The sequence below is a fragment of the Narcine bancroftii genome, chromosome 4 (assembly GCF_036971445.1).
Source record: "Narcine bancroftii isolate sNarBan1 chromosome 4, sNarBan1.hap1, whole genome shotgun sequence".
Classification (NCBI taxonomy): domain Eukaryota; kingdom Metazoa; phylum Chordata; class Chondrichthyes; order Torpediniformes; family Narcinidae; genus Narcine; species Narcine bancroftii.
In genome coordinates, this window is record NC_091472.1 from 110,757,137 (window position 1) to 110,779,121 (window position 21,985).

Below are 21,985 nucleotides of genomic sequence, written 5' to 3' on the forward strand. Positions count from 1 at the left end.
TGCCTAAACTGTGTTGGTCTTACTGATGTAAAAGAATCCACACATAGCACTTAATGCAATTGATCATTTTAGAAGAGGTCCAGGTGGATCTTCAGCTTACCTGGAAACACTATTTAGGTTCATGAAATGCAGCAAGGGTCGAGGTGCATGGCAGTAACAGGGTAAAGCATCAGGGGTGATACTGGAACGAGGACCAGGGAATTACAAAGGAATTGGCCACTTCAAAAGGTAGAAAGGAAAGGTGTACCAAGGACTGGGATTCTGTTGCAGCTGGCAGAGGGTGCAGAGGCTAGGTAGGTGAAAGGAAATAAGGGAACGCCTCTGAAGAGGTTACAGTAAGAGCAGAAGGAATGTGAAGGTTCCATCAACCCAAGAATGGAAGTCACACTTCTTGAAACAGGAGCCCATTTCTGATGGACTGCAATGCCAGGTTCATTTTTATAGAAAATGTAGTCAACTCAGAAACTGGGAGAAAGGGGCAGTATCCATACAAGGGACAGGGTGGGAAGAGGCAGAGTCAACGTAGTTGCTGAAGCCAGCATATTCGTAGCGTCTCTGTGGAGTTTGTCTTCTGTGATTGAGGCAACAGTCAATGTTAGTAGTAAAGGTGATTAAAATTAATGAGTTTGATATGGGTGCAGGATGTAGCATTAATGTAATAGAGAAAGAGTTGGGGTGTCATGCCAGAATAGATTTAGAAAAAGACTATTGTAGTTAGGATCCACGCAAGTGCCCATGGTGAGGGGGCAAAACAATGTTCATGGGAATTTTGAATACTCCATTGGACACAATGACCCCTGGCACATCATATAACCGAAATTAAGCAATTACTGATGGTAGAGCAAAAAGGATGGTGCTTAATTCTATTTCTTCATTAGCACCCAAATGCTAGACTAATAAAATGTCACAACAATGGGAAGGTTCGTACACCAGCAAAAAAGTTTTATCTCCAAAAGTTCTGCAGCAAAGACAATGACATGCTAATGGAACACTGTTATTTAAGTTGCAAATTTTAATGAAAGTGCAAATACTGAGCCACAGAAAAAAAGCTGACTTCATGAAGAAATGCAGCCAGTGGGATTCCTAAACCACAAATCCAGTGTTTCTAGCAAGGCTCAGAGATCATTACCTTCATTAAAGCAAACAAAGAAATCTGGAAAAATGCAACATAGGCAACAAATTTCATGAAGCACCCAGAAATGGTATTGTCTGAACCACAGCAATAACATCTTATGGGAACTATGCATCATTTTAACCTGCTTCTTCATCAAATCTTTTCTTCATCATCTGATGTTGTGCTGTCTGAACAGATGATCCATTTTGGGTTATACATCCTGCTAAATATAGTACTCACCTGTGACATGCAATTTAAATCTTCCAACCTTACAGCTCTTAGATGTTTTAATTGCTTCCTTTGTCTGTATTTAAAAATCCAAACCTTAATAAAAACTAAATTACAAATTAAGTGCAAACTAGCACATCTGGAGGCAGGACACTGAATCAGCAATATGCTGCTTTGTGGAATGCCACCAAAGACATGCATGATGCATTTCTCAGCCTCTGCTCAACAATCCCAATCATTCAGTCATGGGAAGATCAGGTACTTCCTACAGGGTCATACAATTGGATTCAGTGATGCAATGGTGAGGGGGTCCAGGGTGGGGGAGGGGTTGGGAAGGGGGCAGGTAGGAAAGCTTGAGAGATGATATGTCTCTTCTAATTACAGCATATCATGGGGATCATGTGGGAGAAGCAGAATGTATAGAGTACAAAAAAAATTTTTTAAAGTCCAAATAATTTAGAATAATATATACAGAATGTTCAATGGAACTAAAACTAAACCAATTTTTGAAAAATCATGAGGGTTGAAAAGCAATGACAATAACTTAGTTAATAAAATATCTACCATTAAAAAATAGAAAAATTAAGGGCAAATATCAATAACATTTGTCAAAAAGAAAGTTTAAATATAAAGTAGTTAATTGGTTAAACTAGAATTATTCATGCCAAATACAAAATCAGATCTATAGTCAGTATTGTACTTAATCCAAGACACTGGCAACTAGGAGCACCAACTTTAAAAAGTCTTGAACATCAGTCAAAATGTCAACACATTTAGAAGCATGAATTGCTAATATGTGTAATTACATTGACAAATATTTTTGTTGCCAGTGTTGAAATTACAGTGGCACTAAACTGGGATGTCTTGTCGGAGCAATTTTATCCAAAACTACAAAATGGTACAGTGCAGTGTTTCAATGCAGTTGGAAGCAGAGCTGCATCTCTAATTTCTCACATGGCAAGTTCCAGATTGAAAAATCAACTAATTAGAGAATAGCACTAAAAAAGAATTTTAAAGATTTTCTCTGAGATAGTCAATGAAGGGTGGGGAAAAAGAAAAATGAATACTAAAGTGCTCAGCTGCCATGAAAAAGTCAACTTTTATTCAGGCAGGCAACACAACAGTGGTGATTTGGAGAAGGCTGTAGCTTCAGCCAAACGCATCATGACAGCAGGAATGAGGCAAAGAAACAGGAAGGTGATGGGGTGTTGAAATTATGAAATTAAGATGTAAATAGGTTTCATAAGAAGCTCATCCATACTCTGAAGTATAGAACATTATGCAGAATTGAGAAAGTATTTCCTGTCAAAAAACAAATTTGTGTCTATTACTTCAAAAGATTATTTAATTTGCAACATAGGCTTGGGTTGTTCTGGAATTGGATTGCAAAGGGGACCCATGCAGGAGCATGAAAACGCAAGTTTAATGGGTGAAGGGGTTGGGGCTGGTGACAGAATAGAATGACTGCTGAGAAATTACTGATAACATATTCTGGTCAACATGACAGATACATTTGCACAGTAGTACTTAAAATATGGGAAGAAATACTTGCATTAAAATTATAGTTCTTTAAATTTGAAAAATAAATTACAATTGTCCAATGCTTAAGTTATAAGTACCCCTGCTATTGCCAATTTGGCAGATAACAGAAACTCAATACACTGTAGTGACATACCCGACGGATTAAATGACCGTGGATGAGGATGAGTCTCCCACTTGTTGACTAGCACTTGCCGAAGATCAGCAGGGTTCTGAGTCAAGTGATAAAAAGATTAAAGCCCTTTATAATAATACAAAAGGACCAGAAGAAAATGCAAGCTTGGAGGTCAAGAATACAAGTTTTTAAAACCACTTCTGGTAGAATATTTACAATTTTTCATTCTGCACTATTCATGCAATGACACGATTGCCCAAGGTAATAGATAGAGGTTTGAAACCAATTATGAAAGTTGGAATGACCTGAAACAGGCTATTAGAAAATCACCTGATTTAGATCTGAATTACTTATTCCAGAGATTCAATCTTAACAGTTTTGTTACAGGTTCCATTAGTTCTCCAGAGGGGAGAAATGTTGGCAGTGTTTTTGCCAAGTTATTGCTTTAAGCCTCCAATTGGCTGGCTGAATGAACAGCAGCACTAGTGGATGCAAAGGAACTGCTATCAGGACTGGTGCAATTGCCCAGCATAGCAGTTTACTCAGAAGGAATTGAAGGATTACACTTCGGGGGGGGGGGGGGGGGGGGGGGGGGGGAGGAATAAAAAAATCTTGCATGTGCCATGAGCAGTACCAAATGCAACTGGTATTGTAATTTGGACAGTGAGACTTCAATGAGAATATTACAACATTAACCAAATCGTAAAAGGATTGCCAAAAGTCAAGATTAAAATATGCAGTGATCTTCAGATTACAATTGTAAGGGATGAGGTATATGGATGTGAAAACTTCAGGGAAGTTTGAAACAATCAGATTTGATACCTATCCTATCTTTCCACCAGCCACAAGATTGTCTACAGAAAAACCTCAGTCCTAATCCACTTTCTTTGGTGCATTGGACCATGGTTTAAAAAAAAAATCTCCACTTCAGAAATCACTCAGTTTGCAAAAATTTTGCAAAAGTGCATTAGGGAGCAGTGCACCTAAAGTAATTCTCTTGCATTAGTCCTGCTGATACTCAATGCTCAGCCATTTCAATGGCTGAGCATTGGCAAAAAAAAAATATTAGTACACTCACCTGGAAGGCAATAATGTAAAATAAAACTATTAACATTCCATGTGTCCTTTTTACAGCACTGGTTGGTTCATTACAGATTTTTAAAACCTGTGTGAATTACAAAATTGACTCGGCCCACTGCAGACAAGACAACCAAAATTTTACTTTCTTTACACCAACTGTGATACCTTTCATTCAACTTGAATCGATTTCATCATTAAGCACCAGCAAGAATCCTTTAATTACCAGAACTTTCATCATGTGTTCATCCACATACATTCTAGTGACAACCCAGGTTTGGAAGGACACAACCCTTCAAAAGTCAGAAAAATTCAATGTTGCCACCAATAGTCTTCAGAGAAAGCCCACTGGTAATACTGACAATTGGCTTAAATTTATTTCATTTCAATCCATTTTTGCTAATATTTTGGCCAACATTTTTTTAAAAATCTGAATATACAGTGAATTCTTGAGGACAATTAACAAAGTTTAGGCCATTTATATTTCCAAAAATTGTTCATAAGTGAATAGAAGCAAAAAAAAAAAGCACAAATTGACCATGAAAATGGATTCAAATGGCAAGTAGCCAATCTAATGCAAACAGAGAAGGATATGTAGGATGATGCTACAGATTATTTACAGCAGGTAAAATGATTCAGTAGTAAACTTGCACTCAAAACCCCAATCCAAAGGGTTGAGAAGGAACATTGGTCAAGAGCAGACATTTGCCAAGGAAAAACACTGACAAAGTGTAATTTCCAGGGTGGAATAAGAGAGCAGAATCTTACACTATGCTATCTCAACAAACAAATCAGTCCCCCACGCAAGGTTTATGTAAAAGCACCAAAGTACAATAAATTTACAAATTTATTGGGTATGTTAAGAATACAAGAATTTATTAGAAGGACAAGTTTAGGTAAAAAAAACAGATGTTTTATTTTCAAAAATTGTCCCACTTTCCCTTTCCCTTGAAGAATGATGCTTATTTTGTTATAAAGAATGATGCTTATTTTGTTATAAACCATGTGCCATTCAGCTGTGGAAAGCCTCATGCTATTCTTACACCAGTACAGAGGGAGAGCAAAATTCAAGTAAGTGATTTTTGTCCATTATAACTGCTTACACAAATAAAAAAAAAATCAAATATTTAGCCGAACACAAAAAAAGGTCGAATTTACATTTCAGTTTGGATTGGGTGGAAACTAGTCTTACCTTAGGTTCAATGGCATAGCATTTGAAATAACGATATTGGAAAAGACTAGCTCTTGGAAGATTGACTGTTGCAGTCCACGTACTATTGGGGAAAAAAAAGGCATAATAACCATAAACATTTACAGCAAAGAAACAGGCCAGTTTGGCCCTTCTTGTCCATGCTGAGCACCTTCTTCCATCTAGTCCCATTGACCTGGTCCATAACCCTCCACACCTCTCTCGTCCATATACCTATCCAACATTTCCTTAAATATTGAAATTGAATCCACAACTACCACTTCAGCCAGAAGTTCATTCCATACTCCCAGCACCCTCTGAGTGAAGAAATTCCCCCTCATGTTTGCCTTAAACATTTCCCCCTTCAATCTCAATCGACGTCCTCTTGTTGAATCTCCCCCACTCTCAATGGAAAAAGCATGTCCCTCTCATAATTTAAAATACCTCTATCAAATAATACTTAAATGTAACATGAAAAATCTAAATGATTTAGAGTTTCAACAAAAAAACCAAGCAGCAGGCTACAGAGACCAGAAATACATTGAAGAACATTAACAGGATAAATGTCTCAAAAAGAAATTAAACCAAAACTAATTTCAAATGCAAGAACACAAGTTTTAAAATTTTTAAAAATTAATTTAGACACAGGGTCTCCAAAACATGGTTTTGGTGGGGGTGGGGGGGAATGAATGCCAGGGGGGTTAATTGAACATTGGTGGTGGAAAGCAGGGGGAGGGGTGGAAAATAGAGCCTATGGCAGTAGCGGCCAACCTCTCACGAGAGTGGGCCTTGGTGGCAACTATATCATATTTGGCTTTGGTCTTTGAATCCGTTGAGAACAAAGAGGATGGACTAAGCATAGAAGAAAGATGTACATGTTCTTTGGTAGTGCCACCACCATACCCCCCCCTCCCCCGCCTCCTCCAAAACACCCCACCTCAATGCTGGAATTCCATGCCTGGGGGTTCAATGAGGGATCAAGAATTCCATGAAGGGATCGATGGCCTAAAAAGTTTGGGGTCCCCTGATTTAGACAGCCGGTAACAGGCCCTTTCAGCCACGAGTCTGTGCCACCCAATTTACACCCCATTAACCTATACCCCTGGAGAAAACCCACACAGATAGGGTGAGAACTTACAAACACCTCACAGACAGTGGGGGAATTTGAACCCTGGACTGGTCCCGATCGCTGGCAATGTAAAGATGTTGCATTAACCACGTAAACCATGTTAAGATTCATAAAATTTGAAACTTGGTTATTGTATTGTGGAAGGTCGTGGCTGTCATGTGACAGGACTGCCCACTACCTGGTCGGAAGACACCACCTGCCAATCAAGATTTGGCCCCACCCCATGCATCAGTGCACACCTTTGTACTGAGCCTTGGGTCATTGGCCTTTGTGATTGACTAGACCTTGCTGGCACTAAGCCATTATCCCTGTAAATTATAGGCCTGGACCCTCCAACCCCATAAAGGGCACCATGTGTGCTCAGCTCTCCCTTTTTGCCATCTTTGATGGCCCACCTTGTTTCACTCCAGGCCGAGTACTACGGAACAGCAAATGAAGTGTGCACTGTTAAAAGTTTGGGAGCATTTTAGATAGTGTCGCTAATAGCATAGAGCCACGCCTGCAGAGTCAAAGGGTGGTAGGTATCTAATTGTTTTTCCTTGATTGTATGCACCTAGTTCACTGTGTGTGCATATTTTAATCTCCATTACAATTTTCCCTTTCTTTTCAGATCCATTGAATTGGTTTTCTCACTTACTGTCATGGAGACAACTGAAATAAATACTTAAAAAATAATGAAATACTTTGAAGAATTGATCCTCCATGCAGTTCCTTCCTTTTCAGAAAGGAATTGAATAAAACAAACTGTCAGAATGAACAGCAGTGGTTACGCAAGAGAGGTTGAAAGATAAAGTGTGCAGTCATTTGGGAGGGACAAACTATGAAAAATTCACCCCATCAGTAAACAAGCCAAGAGAAATAATATTTTAATGGACTAGAAATAATGGGAAATTAAATAGTCACAACATCAAAAAGACACAAATCTAGCTTTAATTAAGAAAATCTGCAGATGTTGCACAATACACAGAGGTACTGGAAAAACCCAGCAGGTAATGCAGCAGCAGCCATAGGAAGTAAAAGGCAATGTTTTGGGCCTATCCCTTTCATTGGGAATGTGAAAGAAGGTGGGGAGGAGGAGGCAGGAAGAGGGGGAGGAGGACAGGCCAAAAGGCAATAAGATGGATACAGCTGAGAATATTAGAAAACTGAGGTGATGGATAGGATTCAGAGACAGTGAGGAAATGTGTAAAGAGCAGAAATAATTAGGATATGTCTAAATGTGTTTCACAACCTTAATTGTTGATGCTGGTTCTTTGGCTTGGCTTCGCGGACGAAGATTTATGGAGGGGGTAAAAAGTCCACGTCAGCTGCAGGCTCGTTTGTGGCTGACAAGTCCGATGCGGGACAGGCAGACACGATTGCAGCGGTTGCAAGGGAAAATTGGTTGGTTGGGGTTGGGTGTTGGGTTTTTCCTCCTTTGCCTTTTGTCAGTGAGGTGGGCTCTGCGGTCTTCTTCAAAGGAGGTTGCTGCCCGCCAAACTGTGAGGCGCCAAGATGCACGGTTTGAGGCGTTATCAGCCCACTGGCGGTGGTCAATGTGGCAGGCACCAAGAGATTTCTTTAGGCAGTCCTTGTACCTTTTCTTTGATGCACCTCTGTCACGGTGGCCAGTGGAGAGCTCGCCATATAACACGATCTTGGGAAGGCGATGGTCCTCCATTCTGGAGACGTGACCCATCCAGCGCAGCTGGATCTTCAGCAGCGTGGACTCGATGCTGTCGACCTCTGCCATCTCGAGTACTTCGACGTTAGGGGTGTAAGCGCTCCAATGGATGTTGAGGATGGAGCGGAGACAACGCTGGTGGAAGCGTTCTAGGAGCCGTAGGTGGTGCCGGTAGAGGACCCATGATTCGGAGCCGAACAGGAGTGTGGGTATGACAACGGCTCTGTATACGCTTATCTTTGTGAGGTTTTTCAGTTGGTTGTTTTTCCAGACTCTTTTGTGTAGTCTTCCAAAGGCGCTATTTGCCTTGGCGAGTCTGTTGTCTATCTCATTGTCGATCCTTGCATCTGATGAAATGGTGCAGCCGAGATAAGTAAACTGGTTGACCGTTTTGAGTTTTGTGTGCCCGATGGAGATGTGGGGGGGCTGGTAGTCATGGTGGGGAGCTGGCTGATGGAGGACCTCAGTTTTCTTCAGGCTGACTTCCAGGCCAAACATTTTGGCAGTTTCCGCAAAGCAGGACGTCAAGCGCTGAAGAGCTGGCTCTGAATGGGCAACTAAAGCGGCATCATCTGCAAAGAGTAGTTCACGGACAAGTTTCTCTTGTGTCTTGGTGTGCGCTTGCAGGTGCCTCAGATTGAAGAGACTGCCATCCGTGCGGTACCGGATGTAAACAGCGTCTTCATTGTTGGGGTCTTTCATGGCTTGGTTCAGCATCATGCTGAAGAAGATTGAAAAGAGGGTTGGTGCGAGAACACAGCCTTGCTTCACGCCATTGTTAATGGAGAAGGGTTCAGAGAGCTCATTGCTGTATCTGACCCGACCTTGTTGGTTTTCGTGCAGTTGGATAATCATGTTGAGGAACTTTGGGGGACATCCGATGCGCTCTAGTATTTGCCAAAGCCCTTTCCTGCTCACGGTGTCGAAGGCTTTGGTGAGGTCAACAAAGGTGATGTAGAGTCCTTTGTTTTGTTCTCTGCACTTTTCTTGGAGCTGTCTGAGGGCAAAGACCATGTCAGTGGTTCCTCTGTTTGCGCGAAAGCCGCACTGTGATTCTGGGAGAATATTCTCGGCGACACTAGGTATTATTCTATTTAGTAGAATCCTAGCGAAGATTTTGCCTGCAATGGAGAGCAACGTGATTCCCCTGTAGTTTGAGCAGTCTGATTTCTCGCCTTTGTTTTTGTACAGGGTGATGATGATGGCATCACGAAGATCCTGAGGCAGTTTACCTTGGTCCCAACAAAGCTTGAAAAACTCATGCAGTTTGGCATGCAGAGTTTTGCCGCCAGCCTTCCAGACTTCTGGGGGGATTCCATCCATACCTGCTGCTTTGCCACTTTTCAGTTGTTCGATTGCCTTATATGTCTCATCCAGGGTGGGAACTACATGCTGAGCTGCTCAATGCCCATATAGGAAATGCCTGCAGCATGTGATAAGCTGTAAATCACTTAATCAAGGGTGTCTGGCAAAGATACGACTGACTGCATGCATGTAACAAAGATATTAGCAGCAGCCTTGGACCTTGCTCTGGGCTCACTTGGTTTTTAATTTAGATACACAGTATATTAACAGCCCTTCCGGCCCATGAGCCCTCCCAAATAGCCCAATTAACCAGAGTACGCTTTGAAGTATAGATATCCAAACTTAGAACAAGTTTTTGTACATCAACTGAGCGACTTGCAAATAAATGGTATGTGGTTTAAAGTAAATTGGATTGGAAGTTATTCCCTAGGTCTGAACCCAAAAAGCAATTCTGTAACAGAAGGGAAGGTGGTAGGGAGTTGAAGGAAAAGAGACAAGGGTAGAGAGGGAGAGAGACCAGGGAGGGGTTGACAGAAATTGAACCCAATATCCATGCCATCTGGATGGCGACTGCTGAAGCAGAATATAAGGTGTTGTTCCTCCAATTTGCAGGTGGCTTCAATTTGACAGTACAGAAGGCTTTAAAAACACATCAAAATGCTGGAGGAACTCAGCCAGTCTCAGCATTCATTGCAGACAAAGATATAGTGCTGAATTTTTGGGCCTGAGCCCTTGAAGGAATAAGCAGAACAAGCAAAAAAAAAAAAAAAAAAAAGCAAATCTCAGTGCTGGCTGGCTGGGGGTAGGAGTCATCCAGACCAACAAAAGGTAATAACTGTATATGTTAAAGGGGAGAGATGAGAATTGATTGTGTGAAAAAGAGACAGGGAAAAGGGAGAAAGGCAAGAGCTGGGGGAAGGCCAACAGGTGAAGAAGTGAGCAGTGGGTTTTTTAACAAAAGCCAGAGAATTCAATATTAATTCCACCCAGTTGAAGGGTGCCCAGTTGGAAGATGCAGTGTTGTTCTTCCAATTTTTGGGTGCTGTCAGTCTGGCAGTGCATGAGACTATAGCAGGAGAATGAATTGGGGAATTGAGTTGGCTGGCCACTGGGAGATTCATGCTATTGTGGTGGACAATGCCGAGGTGCTCAATGAGCAATCTCCCAGTCTTCGGGTAGTCTCTCGAATATAGAGGAAACAACAACAGGAGTACTGGATACAGTAGATGACCCTTGTAGATTCACAAGTGAAATGTTGCTTCACTTGGAAAGACTGATTGGGGTCCAAAATGGTAGTGAGGGAGGTGGTTTTGGGCACAGTCCAGGTGGTCTTGGAGAGACAGGTTGGTGGAGCAATGGACTGTGGAATTAAAAATGTTTGGCCACTGGGAGGTTTTTTCTGTTGCAGACGGAGCAAAATTGCTTAACAAAATGATCAACCAGTCTGTGCCTAGTCTCCCCCTTGTAGAAGCCACATCAAGAGCACAAGAGGCATCAAATGTACCCTACTTCTGTGACTGCAAGAACTGCTATACTTACACATCCTTCCTCAACACTATTTAAGACCCCAAATAGTCCTTCCAAGTGAAGCAACACTTGTTTTGCTTTCTTTCCCTATCCCCATCTCCTTTCCTCGCTTCCCATTCCTTTTATCAGAACTACCTTTCTTAACCCTCTTTCTGCCCTGTACTCCACCCCCGCACCCCATTTTTTATTCAGATATCTACCTATTTTTCTACATTCCTGACAAATGGCTCAGGCCTAAAACATTGATTGCCTATTATTTTCTGTGGATGCTGTGTGACCTGCTGAGTTTCTCCAGCACTTGTACAAATATAAAAATTATCCAAAATCATCTTGTACTTACATATCATGTGCATCATGGTTGAGAAATATAGCCTTCTGAAAAGACCAATGACCAAGTTCAGTTGAATTCCCACATACTGCAAATAATTCACCTACAATACCAAATAAAAAATGAATTAAAAGAAGAAAATGCACACAAATGAGATAGTGCCAGATAAAAATTTATGGAATTTCACATTTTGTTTTTAAGTCACTTACTGGTCCAAAATATTGATTTCTAAGCAACTAATTACAACTAGCTTCTGGAATCTTTTAAGTTGTTCTATCTGAACACGCAATGCAAAAATAGAAAGCATCTGTAGACAATTCATAAAAAACGTAATTCTCTCTTTATGGATATGTACTTAAAAATTCATTATGGGGGATCAGAGGTGGAGAGGATGAGCAAATGTAGGTTCTTGGGATTCACTATCTCGGCAGATCTTTCCTGGGACCAACACACCAATGGCATCATGAAGAAAGCCTCTACTTCCTCAGGAGTTTGTGGAGTTGTTAAAGTGAACCGGTACGGACTTGAAGGGCCGACATGGCCTGTTTCCGTGCTGTAAACGGTTATATGGTTAAAGAACAATAGTTAGAGCATAGAACAAGACAGCACAGAAATTGATCTTTCAGCCCACCAAGGCCTTGCCAGTCCTACTTGTCTGCAAATAGCCCATGTCATTCTATTCCCTGCCTCTTGAACATTGCTATCCATTTGTTTCCATCACCTGCGTGATCCAGACACTCGACCTAAACAACTTTCCTCACACATCTTTAGATGTGCCCGAAACCATTTTCATATTTGACATTCCACCCTGTGGGGAAAAATATCTGCCTCCCTTAATTTATTTTCTAGAAGTGGTACCCTCAGCCTCTGACACTTGAGAAAACAATTCAAATTTCTTCAAACCTTTTCTGGTTCATGAACTTCAATCCATGTGACATCTTGGTAGATCTCTTTGCCACCCATTTCAAAGTCTCCACATCCTTCCTGTCGTGCGGTGCCCGCAACTGTACACAATATTCCAATTCTGGCCTAACCAAGGTTTTATGCAGCTGCAACACAATTTGCTGCCTTTTATATTCAATGACCAGGTCAATAAAGGCAAGCATGCCTTGCCCCTTCTTCACCATTCTTTTGTTGCCTCTTTCAAGTCTTGCACTACAAGATTCCTTTCTACACCAAGGTCCTGCCATTTAGTGTATACTTTCCTCTTGCATTTAACAGCCCAAAATGCAATATCTCACACTTGCTGGATTAAACTCATCCACCACTTCTCAACCCACATTTTCTACTGACCTATACTCTGCTGTATCCTTTGACTACCTTCCTTGATATCCACAAATGCATCAATTTTGTATGGTTTGTAAATTAACTGATAGGACCACATGCTCATTCAAATCATTAGGAAATGGAGGTCCCTGCACCATTCCTTGCAAAACACAGCTGGCCATTCAGGTCCAGTCAGAAAAAAACTCCACCCCCACTACCCTGTCTTCTATGACCAAGCCAATAGTAAATTTCCCAAAACTTGTGCAATTTGATTTTATGGATGTCAGTTGTAGTGTGGATTGTGGAGGGTCACATGACCTGTCTGGAATCTAGTCTGAAATGGCATCAAGGTTGGATTCATTAGCCCACCCATCAGTGGACACCTGACCATTGGCCCCTTTAAATCACTAAATGATTACCTGGCTGGACTCTCCAGCTTACTGCAATTTAAAAGCCTACCACGTACAGTAGCTCATTCTCTTTGCTCCTTGATCCTGACTACGACCGTTGCTCTATGCCAGGTCATGAACTGTGGACATTGCTAGAGGAGTCATTGGTAAGGTGTGCTCTACACTGAGTGAAATCATAGTATTGCATGGGAATACTTAGCATTGAGCATTACCCTGTTGGAACAGGGAACATTTATTGAAATCCCTGTATAGCAAGTGTGCTAGTTACAGACTCTTGGCCTTTCCACACAGAAATTCTCGGGAAATTTTCCCGGGAACCCTCCCTGCAGCATGAAAAGGTCAGCCCAGGAATTTTAAACAGGTCTGCAGCTCTACTTTGTAGGTAGGGCCATGGCCCCGGGATATTTTCCTGGACCACCCTCTCCCTGCAATGTGAAAAGGCAAAGGGCTGAACGGGAAAGCCTTGTTCATGATGTCAGCTCTCGTGTGTTGCATCACAATCGATTAAAATGAAAAGAAACAGCAGGCCAATTCGGCAGGTCACGACGGATGCACAATGCGCGATGAATGGCCATCCTCTAACCATAATCCCTCAGGCAGCTGGATTTCCCAGAGCGGTTCCAGCTGAGGGATTATAGGAAATGAAGCCAGCCATTCATTGCGCATTGTGCCGCCATCCCGACATGCCAAAACGCAAGGGGCGTGGGCTGGCGACCGGGAACAACCAACGGACAGATAGGGGGTGAACTTACTCATACTCCTGAATGCGTGATGTATTATCAGTTGGGGACCCCCCCCCCCAATTGCCCAGGGAAAATTCCCAGAAATTTGGACCATGGTGTGAAAGGTCTGGGAGGCTCTGAATTCCAGGGAATTTCACCAGGACAAAGTAGGTGAAAACAGAGAGAGCAGCCACTAGTATCGAAGATCGCTGTATCAGATGCGATTGCTTACACTGCTTAAACGGTTTTGTGTCTTTCCCATTACTATTTCCCAGTGTATGAAAATCATCCTTTGTTTTGACTGTGTCTGGACACATTACTGTGAACCCAGCAAAACTGATTGATCTGACACAATAGACTCAAGTCCCAAACATTGGTTTAAAAAACCTGCCTTCCATGGATCCTGGAGGACCTGCTGAGTTTTTCCAGCATTTGAAAAGACTCTGAACAGTTTTCCCTTATAGTTTGTGATGTTATGAACCAACCCTTTTATTTTTGGGACTAAAGGGACTTGTTAGCACAAACACAGGAACAGAAATGGAAAATTCACCAGACAATAGTAAATTCAAAATACTATTTATTTTTTGAAACTATTGACATAACATTTATTATCTCTAAACTTAAGCCCACTATGTGTAAATGTAATATATAAATGTGTGAAGTCCCACTCTGAAAAGTCAATTTTTTAAAAATTTCAGCATCTTTTTTGAAGGTCTCAAATTTTCATTTCAGAAATAATTATAAAACTCTTTTAAACTCACCTTCAGACCTCATCACTCATTCTGCCCCTTTTCAGAGACAAGGAATGTGGCTATTTTCTTCCACGATGAAGCCACAAATCCAGACAAGGATTAAACAAAGTGGCCATACAAAAATCGGCCCAGTAGAAAGCTATCCTCTTTGCCAAAGAGACAGCAAAGTGGTCTTCCTCATTTCAAAAGCCACTGATTCAGTGTTCCTTTTTTCCCCAGGAGTAACACACAACAGCATCTATTCTGGTTACTGTAACTCAATCTTGTCTTTCACAAAGTTTCAAGCCCTATGTGTCACAAGGTTTTGATTTCTGTCAATTTTTAACTGAATTCTTCTAAAAAATGTCTGAATTTGAAAATATTTCTTCAAACCATGTGACAGTTATTGGAATTTTAAACAGTTGCCAACCCAAGTTTCTTGAAAGACATTTGATCTTCAAACTTTTGTCTTGTAGATGACACAACACTGAAAGATGACCTCACCTTTGCTTCAAAGGCTCACATGGCTGAGTTTCATTTCTCTTGCTCACTAGGCCTTAATTGGTTTGGTTTAAAAACTGATGGCTTCCTTCAACAGTTCTTATTGAGTACTTATATACTTCAGATTTTAATAAAGCAAACACTCCATTGTTCTTGAATAACTGAGACCCACTTCAAATCCATTAACCCTATATTTGGAGTCAAGCAGACTCCAAAAATGAACTCTTCTCCAAAAACAATGGTTCTGTGTAAATGTGCTATGATCTGCATGTGAGCCTGTACCAGCTCACAAACAACTTACTAATCCATTTACTGTAGCAGCAGCTACACTGCTATTGAAAGAACACATAACCAGACGGGTTGAGCTCAGTGAGCAGAACTGATTTATCGCAGGCTGTGGGGCTGGACTTGTACTCCCAGCCCCGGACCAGGCTGAGAACCGCACTGGGGGGCGCTGACATCACCCGGGCACCACGTGGTCCCCCAGTGTGGGCTTCTGAGCCCTGTGCTGAGAAGGGGAAATCCCTGACAGCGCTATTTTGTCTGGCTGCCCTACCACGAGGATTACAAACGGGGCCAGTTCGCCTGCCACACAGCTCACCCCCACCCCCCCAGAACCGGCGCCGGTCCTTTTTAGCTGGGCGGCCTCGTTTCTTGTGCTGGGCCACAATCACTGGTTCAGTGGGGTTGAGGTGCGCTGGCTTCCGTCTGTCCACAGTAAACAGTTCCCGCCTGCCGCTGATGTCCAGCGTGAACCTAGACCCTGAACGCTGGAAAACTTGTACGGCCACTCATATCGTCTCTGCAGAGGTGGCCGCAGGCAGGCCCTGCCGAATAAAACCGTATTCTGTGGAAAGCAGCTCGCTTTCATGAGATGGCTGTGTGCCATGTCTGGGCAGCGGTGGGGGTGTGAAGGGAGTCCAAGCGGGCCCAGAGGTGGGGAAGCAGCTTGTGCGGCGACTGCTGGGGGTTGTGAGGCTTGTTGATGAACTCACCAGGAAGTGCCAGTGGTGCGCCATAGACCAGCTCAGCTGATGACACCTGCAGATCCTCCTTGGGCATGGAGTGCATGCCCAGGAGCACCCAAGGCAGTTCGTCCACCCAGTCGGGACCGGTGAGGCGGGCCATAAGTGCCAACTTAAGGTGGCAGTGCAGACGCTCGACCAGCCCATTGGCCTGCGGGTGATAGGCCGTGGTGCAGTGTAGCTCGATCCCCAATCTGTTGGCGAGCTGTGCCCAGAGCGCAGGTGTGAACTGGGTGCCCCGATCGCCGGTGAGGTGATTCGGAATGCCGAACCAGGCGACCCAACCGTGCAACAGCACTAGGGAGCAGGAGTCCATGGAGGTGTCTGGCATCGGGATCTCCTCGGGCCAACGAGTGGTGCAGTCCACCATCGTGAACAGGTAACAGTTGCTCTAGGAAACAGGTAAGGGCCAGACTATGTCAACGTGAATGTCACTGAACCGTTCCCAGACGTGCTCGAACTCTTGCACGGGCGCCCTGGTGTGCCTGTGTACCTTGGACATTTGGCAATGAGTGCATGTTCTGGCCCAGCCCGCGATCTGCTTCCGCAGCCCTTGCCAGACGAACCGCTCTACCACCATCTGGACCGTGGACCTGATGGATGGGTGCGAAAGGTCGTGGACGTGATAGGAAGACTTGCCTGCGCCACTGCTGGGGAACCACTGGCCGCGGGGTGCCCATAGAGAAATCGCACAGGACGGTGCTTCCGCTGCTCGGAGTCGGGAGGTCTTGAAACTGCAAGCCCGTGATGGCAGTCCTGAAGGCCTGCATCTCCTCATTGGACTTCTGGTCCCAGGCGAGCTAGTCGAAGTAGAGGCCGGGCATCAGCGCGCAAATGGCCAGTCGCGAGAGTGCATCGGCAACCACGTTGTCTTCCGCGCCTTGAGCTGAATGTCGGTGGTAAACTCCGACATGAAGGAGAGGTGACGCTGCTGGCAGGCCGATCGGGGGTCCTTCGCCATCGTGAGTGCCTGGATGAGGGGTTTATGGTTAGTGAAGATGGCAAAAGTCCTCCCCTCCAAGAAATAGCGGAAATGCCACACCACCAGGTACATGCCCAGTAGCTCACAGTAAAAAGCGCTATATTTGCGCTCTGGTGGGTGGAGAAGCCGACTGAAGAATGCCAGCGGCTTCCATTGACTGTTCACCTGCTGCTCCAGGACGGTGCCAACGGCTGTGGCAGAGGCATCGACGGAGAGCACCATATGTAGGTCGGCGAGCATGGTAGCCTTTGTGAGTGTCCTTGGTGGCCTCTAATGCACTGCAGGCCTCTGGAGTCCAGATGAGTGTTTTGTGCTTGGCTGCAATGAGGGCAAATAGCAGCTGCATGATGCACGCAGCTCCCGGGATTAATCGCTTGCAGAAGTTGACCATACTCGTGAACTCTTGCAGCCCCTTGAGCTTGTCCGGACGTGGGAACTCCTTGATAGTAGCAACCTTCGTAGCGGAGAGCGTGGCTCCCTCGGCTGTGATGGTATGGCCCAGGAACTACATGGACTCTTTCCCAAACTGGCATTTGGCTTGGTTGATGGTGAGGCTGAAGTTGGCCAGCCGGGAGAAGAGGGTGCGCAGGTGGGCCTTGTGTTGCGTCCGACCCCTGCTGGCAATGAGGAGGTTGTCAAAGTAAATGAAGATGAAATCCAGGTCCCTGCCCACTGAGTCCATGATGTGCTGGAAGGACTAAGTGGCATTCTTGAGCCCGAATGGCATGCGAAGGAATTCCAACAAGCCGAAGGGGGTGATTATGGCCGTCTTGGGTATGTCCTCAGGGTGTATCGGGATTTGGTGATACCTGCGCACCAGGTCAACCTTGGAGAAAACCCTCACACCACGCAGGTTGGCCGTAAAGTCCTGGATGTGAGGGATAGGGCAACGGTCAGGAACTGTCGCCTCATTGAGCCGTTGATAGTCTCTGCAGAGGCGCCAGCCACCGCAGGCTTTCGGGACCGGGTGGAGCGGTGAGGTCCAAAGGACCGCCGAATGTTCCCCAGCTCCAACAGATGTGAAAACTCCTCCTTCGCCACCTGGAGCTGGTCAGGCAGGAGCTGGCATGCCTTGGCATGAACTAGTGGGCCCTGGGTGGGGATATGGTGGAATACCCCTTGGTGCGGCGAGGCAGTGGAGAACGGTGGCTTGAGGAGGGCTGGAAACTAGTCTCTGGGCATGCTGATCATAGCCATCTGCGGCTGCTCTGTGCGGAAGGCATCGAGGCGAATGGCCTGGAAAGTACGGGCGTCCACTAGGCACCTACCTCAAATGTCCACAAGAAGCCCGTGGGCGAGGAGTAAGTCGGCACCCAGGATGGCGGTCGGAAGGGATGAGATGGTGAACCTCCACGAGAACTTTCGTTGGCCGATCTGGAAGTGGACTGTCTTGTCTCCATACGTCCGGATCTCTGTTGCGTTGGCCGCACGGAGGGGAGGTCCTCGAGGTTGGTTCCTGGATTCTATGACCGTGGCCAGGATGACGCTGATCTGGGCCACAGTATCAACGAGGAACCTCCGGCCGCTGACCAAGTCCCGCAGGTAGAGGAGACTGTGTCCTTGGCCAGCCGCCGCAGCCATTAACAGCGGCCGGCCTGCTCATTTCCCTGGAACAAGCAGGGCTGACGACACTTCCGAGCCTTGGCTCCCCAGCGCTGGTGGTAGAAGCAGAGGCCTGGAGTGGATTCTGTGCCCCTGGTTATGCTCTTTGTGGCCCCTGCAGGGGCCAGATGCTCTACCACAGCACAAGGGGCGGGCTTAGCGTGGTCATGCCCCTGCCTCGTGACCTGCTGGACCACTGAGCCCTTCGGGAATCACTCGAGCCATAGCTCTTGGGCCTTCTGAGTGACATTCTTTGGGTCGGTCAAGCTCTCTTGGGCCAGTAACGGCCGGATGTCCTCGGGCAGATGGTGCAGGAAAATGCGCTCCAAGAGTGGGCAGTTGGTGTGATCGTCCATCAGCTCCATCTGGGACCTGTCCCCAGACGTTGAGGTGCAGCATCCAAGCGGCACACTGGCGCCTGGATAGTCCGAGGGATCCGGTGAGCACTCACTTGATGGTCTCGTATTTGTCATTGGCGGGTGGGTGCTGACCGAGGTGCAGCACGTGTTTGGCGGTGGCCTGGTCCAGGGCGGCAAGCACATGGTAGAATTTGGTCGTGTCAGATGAAATCTGGCTGAAATGAAACTGAGCCTCTGCATGGCTAAACCTGGTCTCCAGTTCCTGAACCCAGAATTCAGGCAGCTTGACGGCTATTACACTGATCCCAGGTTCGCTCATGATGGGTTCAAAGATGTTTGAATCAATCATGGTCACCAATTATAGTGGCAGCTACACTGCTACTGAAAGAACACACAACCAGGGTTGAACTCAGTGAGCAGAACTGATTTATTGCAGGCTGCTGGTCTGAACATGCTCCCAGCCCAGACCTGGCTGAGAACCGCACTGGGGAGGCGCTGACGTCACCCAGGCATCACGTGGTTCCCCCAGCGTGGGCTTCTGAGCCCTGTGCTGAGAAGGGAAAACCCCCAACGGTGCCATTTTGGCCGGCTGCCCCGCCGCGTGGATTATAAGAGGGGCCAGTTCACCTGCCTAGTGGTGTGCCGCTACAATACAATATTTTAACTCTAATTTTTTATTAAGTAATTTTTATATATGAGGAGTAGAGTTCAATATCAAAGATTCAACATAAATCCATTACAGTGAATAATTTTTGGAAAAATTGTTTTACAACATACTTTCAATTACATATCCTATCTGCTTCCCACTGCCCCACCCCTCCTCCAATCTCACCTTCCTCCATGTCCTTCTCCTTGGTGAAGGTACTAACTCAAGATCTTGCACGCTTCCTCTGGCTCAAGGCACGAATTCCCTTCTGTTCTTGAGTGCAATTACTCTCTCTCTCAAGCTTATTTTTTTTTTTTACAAAATATACAAAAAGAGTGGGAATTCTCCTTAATCCTAATGAAGAATATTTTATGGCTCCATTTAGCCACCAAAGTTCTTAACTGCTTCCTTTAGATTCTTCAGGGGACTTGAATACTTTCAGCTTCCTAAACCTTGCATACACAATTTCCTTTTTGACTAAAGTTACAACCTTTCTTCCAAGGTTCTCACACAGTTTCATCCTCATCCTTCATCCACACAGGAACATGCTGGCCTTGAACTTCGCCAGTAAAAGACACCCTAGCAACCACTCCCATCACTCTGCTTGCATGTTACTTGTAACTATGCTACAGGTCAGGGTTCCCAAATAAATTATTCAAACATAACAACTAGATCACTTGCTGCTTTTCTCAACCCATTTTAAAACAGTTCAGAGCATTCTGTAGAAATATCAGGAATGGAGCTTTTGTTTTTAAACAGCAAATATAGGGGAAACTCAGCAAGTCAAGGAGCTCTTTGCAAAAGATAGTAATCCAAATTTGAAATCAAGCATCTAATATGTTTATTTAGATAGTGCTTTTACTGGCCTGAAGAATGTCCAACATTTCAGCATTGGTCGTTCCCACATGTATGACCAAATTCCTATTTCTTTATGTGAGTTTAGACAGCATATTTGAAGTGCGGTAGGAAGTAGGACTTGCAAAGCCACTACAACAACGTTCTATTCATTAGCTCATTGTTCATGGAATGCCTGCAGTTCACATTGGACTGCAGGCATTCTGGGAAATTGACAAGGGATCTTGGAGGTAAAATGCCAGAACAGGAATGACACCCTCATTGCTGCACTGAGCTTTTTAAATACAGCATGCATTCCGGGAAAATGGGAATTTTTTTTGGACTGCAGCAGCTGTGTAAAAAAAAAACAAATGAACAGATTTTCTGCTTAACACAACTCCCTCAATTAGACCCCTTTGATATTGTTAAATAATGATTTGGTCACTAATCACAATCTATTTTCATAACCTCACAATCAACTAATCCTTTGATCCTTCCAAATTAAAGGGTTTTATCTAGGGAGTCCAAATGGCTCTGGCAAAACTAGCTTTTCATTGTGACACATCAAACATTGTACTGGCTCTATTGAGGATTTCTCTCACAGCCCATTAAGAACCATCAGCACATGGCCATCTGAAAGTGCTATCAGCTCTGTTCCAATTTTCAGCTTATTCCAGCTTCCACAGTTGATCTGATTTTTCCCAAGCTTAACTTCTCTATATTCACTTTCTGAATGTTCATCCTATCACACGAAGGACTTCCTTACATTCTCCTGATTTTTTTCAGCACCACATTCTCATTTCCAATCCACTTTTCCATGTCTTGCTCAAAAACTTAACTTAAAACCATTCTCCCAACTTTTTTAACAATTTATTTTCCATCCTGTAGGTTCTGATAGAACCACAGAACAGAAATAGTCCCTTTGACCCATCTAGTGACAAATTTAATGCTGCCTTGTTTGAATGAACTGCATGTGCACACAGATCTTAGCCCTCCATACTCCTTTTTATTTTTAAAGTTTTTTTTAAATAAGCGAACAAAACTGAAAATACAACACCACGTGTGTGCAAATGCACAATGGGTGAAAATTAAAAAATGAAAGTATTACTGGTATATAGAAAACTCCCACCTAACCTACTCTAATTTAAAAAAAATTAATGAAAAACAGCTGAGCAGCTCACCCTGAGGGTTACATGGATTTTGTACTTTTTGGCCCTTTCATGCCAGGCCTCCGCGTGGAGGCTGGCTACAAGTGGAGGGAAAACACAAAACTTGCCTTAAAAGGCTGCTCCTGTACTGCATTCATGTTGAGAGGTGCCTGGTAGTACCCTCCAGAGACAATGGAGGTGGGGCAACTGGTGCCGTTGCACTGCTCGCCATAAATTGAGCAATGGCCATCTTCCCTACCCATAATCTCCCTTGCACAAATTTCCTGCTGCTTGGGGGAATATGGGAAGGAAGACAGGCATTGCTCTGCCTCACTTTCAGCCGCAGAGAGTGGCCCCAAAGGGCAAAGCAGTCCAGTGAGGTGCCGAGCTGCCCGTACCAGCCGCCCCTGCCTCAAAGAGGTCACGGAAGTATATGGGCAAGTGAGTTGGAGAGATTGGGGAGAGATGAGTTGATGGCTGATGGTGTCATCGCAACTCATCAGCCCATGACCAGCTGCTTGCAGGGGCTGTAAATTCATGTCCGT

At 44.5% G+C, this 21,985-nt stretch overlaps 1 protein-coding gene across 1 annotated transcript in view; it reads right to left on the reverse strand.

The window, feature by feature from the left end:
• Nucleotides 1–21,985, reverse strand: part of gpcpd1 (glycerophosphocholine phosphodiesterase 1) — a 94,671-nt gene that overhangs the window by 50,052 nt on the left and 22,634 nt on the right. The window contains 3 exon segments of the mRNA XM_069932417.1: nucleotides 3,018–3,093; nucleotides 5,266–5,347; nucleotides 11,227–11,317. Of these exon segments, the coding sequence (XP_069788518.1) occupies nucleotides 3,018–3,093; nucleotides 5,266–5,347; nucleotides 11,227–11,317 (249 nt within the window).